At 43.7% G+C, this 3,146-nt stretch overlaps 1 protein-coding gene across 1 annotated transcript in view; it reads left to right on the forward strand.

Moving 5' to 3' along the window:
* Positions 1-3,146, forward strand: part of TMEM132D (transmembrane protein 132D) — a 185,772-nt gene that overhangs the window by 43,115 nt on the left and 139,511 nt on the right. Inside the window, 1 exon segment of the mRNA XM_005424052.2 lies at positions 1-382. This exon segment is cut by the window's left edge and continues 15 nt beyond it. Coding sequence (XP_005424109.1) covers positions 1-382 — 382 coding nt within the window.

A 3,146-nucleotide genomic window follows, 5' to 3' on the forward strand; every position in this document is an offset into this window, starting at 1 on the left:
TGGAGCTGCTGCCCAGCTGGTTCAACCCCCCCACCGTGGTGGCTGGCCGCAAGAAACAGCTGGAGAGGTCTGAGGGGAGCCCCGTGGAGCTCTACTACTCCATCCAAGCAGGCGATGAGAGAGGGGAGTGCACCAAGGAGGATGTCAGGAAAAGCAACGGGATCCGCTCGGGGCGCAATGACATCGACGAGTCGGGACCTCCCCTGCAGAGGATTGGAAGTGTTTTCCTTTACCAGACACATGCGGCCCCTTCTTTAACTGAAATGAGGTTGGATAATAACATTGTCATCCAGTACACACCAAAGACTGTCAAGCAAGGGGACATTCTGACTTTCCTTGTATCTGTTGCTAAAAACTCGACAGAAGATCAGTTCACACTGAGGTAAGGCTGCTTTGTGTTTCTTTGGGACCTCACTTTTTGTTTTTCTGCTCTTGGAAGTCACTTTCTCTGTGTAAATGGCCTAACAGTCCGTCAGTTGCTGCTCTCCAGTTCTCATGTTGCTCAGTCTGATACTGTATGAATTGTCTGAGATGTACCTCGTGGAGTGAGAGAGGCCTTTTCCTGAAGTTCTCCTTTGAGGAATGCTCACAAAAACTGAAATGGTAGAGCTGGCACATATCTATGTACAAAGAGGAGATAACATCTAAATTCTTGAGAGCTGGAGTTTGCCGTTCTCCTAATCTCTCAGTGGACTCATGTTGAGATTAATGAAGCTTAAATCCACAGAGTTATTTACGGGAAATGAGCAAGAACTGGGCATTTAGGTAGGACTCACATGTTTCAGCATCTCTCCCCAGCTTGTCGTGAGCTCTGTTCTGTATTGCAGGATGTCTGAGATTCCTAAAGATTATTGATCTTCCAAAACAATTTCTGGAAGTGAGAAATTGCCCCAGGGGGTGGTGGTTGGTGTTTGGATGTGACATCAGGTGCCACATTGGTTCGCCTCATTGTGTCCAAGCACTGAGCTGTTCCAGGGGCAGCTCCCTGTAACACCAGTACAATCCAAGCCAGACCAGTAAGGACTGGGCTGGGGTACAGAGCAGGTGTGTGTGCCTGCAAGGGGGACTGTCCAGTGTCTTTTCTTTCCAAGCTTGCCCCTGTGTTCAGCACTGTGGGGCTGATGAGTGGGAAATCCATGTCTGCAGAGATTATTCCATTTTTTATCCCTTACCAATGATTTGTGCCACCTCCTCCTGAGCTGAAGGTCAATGGCACACTCTGGCTTCTGGAGTGACACTGATTTGTCTCAGGTGTTTGTCCTAGAAAAGCTCCCAGAATGTTCCTAAAACCGCAGGTGCATCGTAGAGGGAGCAGTGCCCTCCCCACTTGTACAAATGCCACAGACTGGGAACTGCATTCATACCCAGCTCTGCTGAGCACCAGGGACACTTTGGAGCTGCCACCTAAGAAATCCTGGGAGGAAACTCCTTTCTCTGGTGGTTACACATCACCCATTCCAGCAGAAAATGGGGCCAGGTTGGAAACGGAACATTCATGGACTCTCATGTCTGCCTTGGCTGGAGTAAGGAGTAACTCAGACTGGGCACCCCTGGCCTCGGTACTAAGAGCTCAACCCAGTAATTTTTTCCCCCTCCCCTTCCCCCAGGGAGATTCGTGGGGGATTTCTAGGGGAAATGGTTTGCCCTAAAATCAGGACATTTTCCTTCTGAAGGTGTGTGATGTATAAACTGAATAACCACAGCACTTGGTTGCTGATTCAAGGGCAATTATTTCTTTTTCATCTGGTAGAGAACAAGCACATCTCATCACCATATCAGTTGCTCATCTTCTGAGTCAAGCTAAGATTTAAATTGTGTCCTGAGTACTGATTTCAAGCAGACAATCCAAATTCCTTATAGCAAATGTTCAGGGATGGCTTTGTCTTTATTCTCTGTACTAATGACTTAATCACAGCAGCAGACATGGCAACTTCTGCTACATTTGAGAATAGGTTTAAATATAAACATTAAATGCAATTAAGGTAAAAAATGTTTATTGTTTCTACTCTGTAAATGTAGAGTCTGAGACATCTCACTTCAAAGGTTCTCTGTTTCCATGAGCTGTAATCCATTAGAAGTAGAGCTGGTTACAACCATGATAATTGTTACATATGGGTTTATAAAATTTTCAAAAACCTTGCTTTGTTTAAACTAGGATGAAAATGCAGCACCTGAACTTTTTAAGGAATACTTCTAAAATTAATTTTCTGGAACAAAAAGGAAAAGATGTGTTTGAGTTGTAGCTTTTTATTCAGAGATCTAAGGTAGCATAAAACAAAAAATGAGCTAAAAATAGGGAGCGAATATCAGTTCAAAATGAAAAGTGTGGCATTCTTGTCTTAAAAACAGCACTTTGGTGTTGCCTTTTAAAAGCAGACTTTTGTAACAACTTGCTGTTACTTTGTTGAGTTTTGATTTCTCTTGACCTCCTTTTCTGAGAGCACCTGGCTTTCAGACTGTAACCTGCTGCAGTGTCAGAGTAAGTGTAATATTGTTTAATTGTGCTTCTGGGGAGCCACTCCGCCCTTGGATCTGGTTACAGCATCTCTAAGGGGTTTTGGGTTGGGTTTTTTTGGTCAGAATTGTGATTTCTGTGTTCATTCCTCCATGGCATGTTCTCCATCTGTCTGGTCTCATTCTGATCTTCTCTGATAGAGGAAAATATCTCTTCGTCCCTTCCCCAATGTAATTGCTTTATGAGAAAAACTATATTAATTTTTGTTTCAAACCAGTCCATTATTTTTTGAAGTTCTGCCTTGAGTGGCAGCAAGATTTGGAACTGTATTCATGAAGCGAGGCCAAGGGCTGCTGGCAAAATGCTTTTACCATTGCTTTTGCTCCAGTGGACTGGAAACTATGGCTTGAACAGATGGAAAATATAGGATATACAGGTCAAAAATGAAGAAACAGACATGCAAAACAGCCAAAAGTGAAAAATTACTCATCACTACTGAGTATTTTCTGGTTCACAACTATTGTGCCTAGAGTAAATCCTATCCCCTTTCTAATAGGAAATTGCCTTCAAGGGGAGCCTTCTAGAAACTTCTGAATACTAAAAGATTTAGGGAAAGGTACCCTTGGTTTTTATCTTGTGCTGTTCTGCACAAGGGAAGATTTAGAGGCGTGAATGTGGAACTGATGGACTG

This window comes from Geospiza fortis, unplaced genomic scaffold (assembly GCF_000277835.1).
Source record: "Geospiza fortis unplaced genomic scaffold, GeoFor_1.0 scaffold145, whole genome shotgun sequence".
NCBI lineage: Eukaryota > Metazoa > Chordata > Aves > Passeriformes > Thraupidae > Geospiza > Geospiza fortis.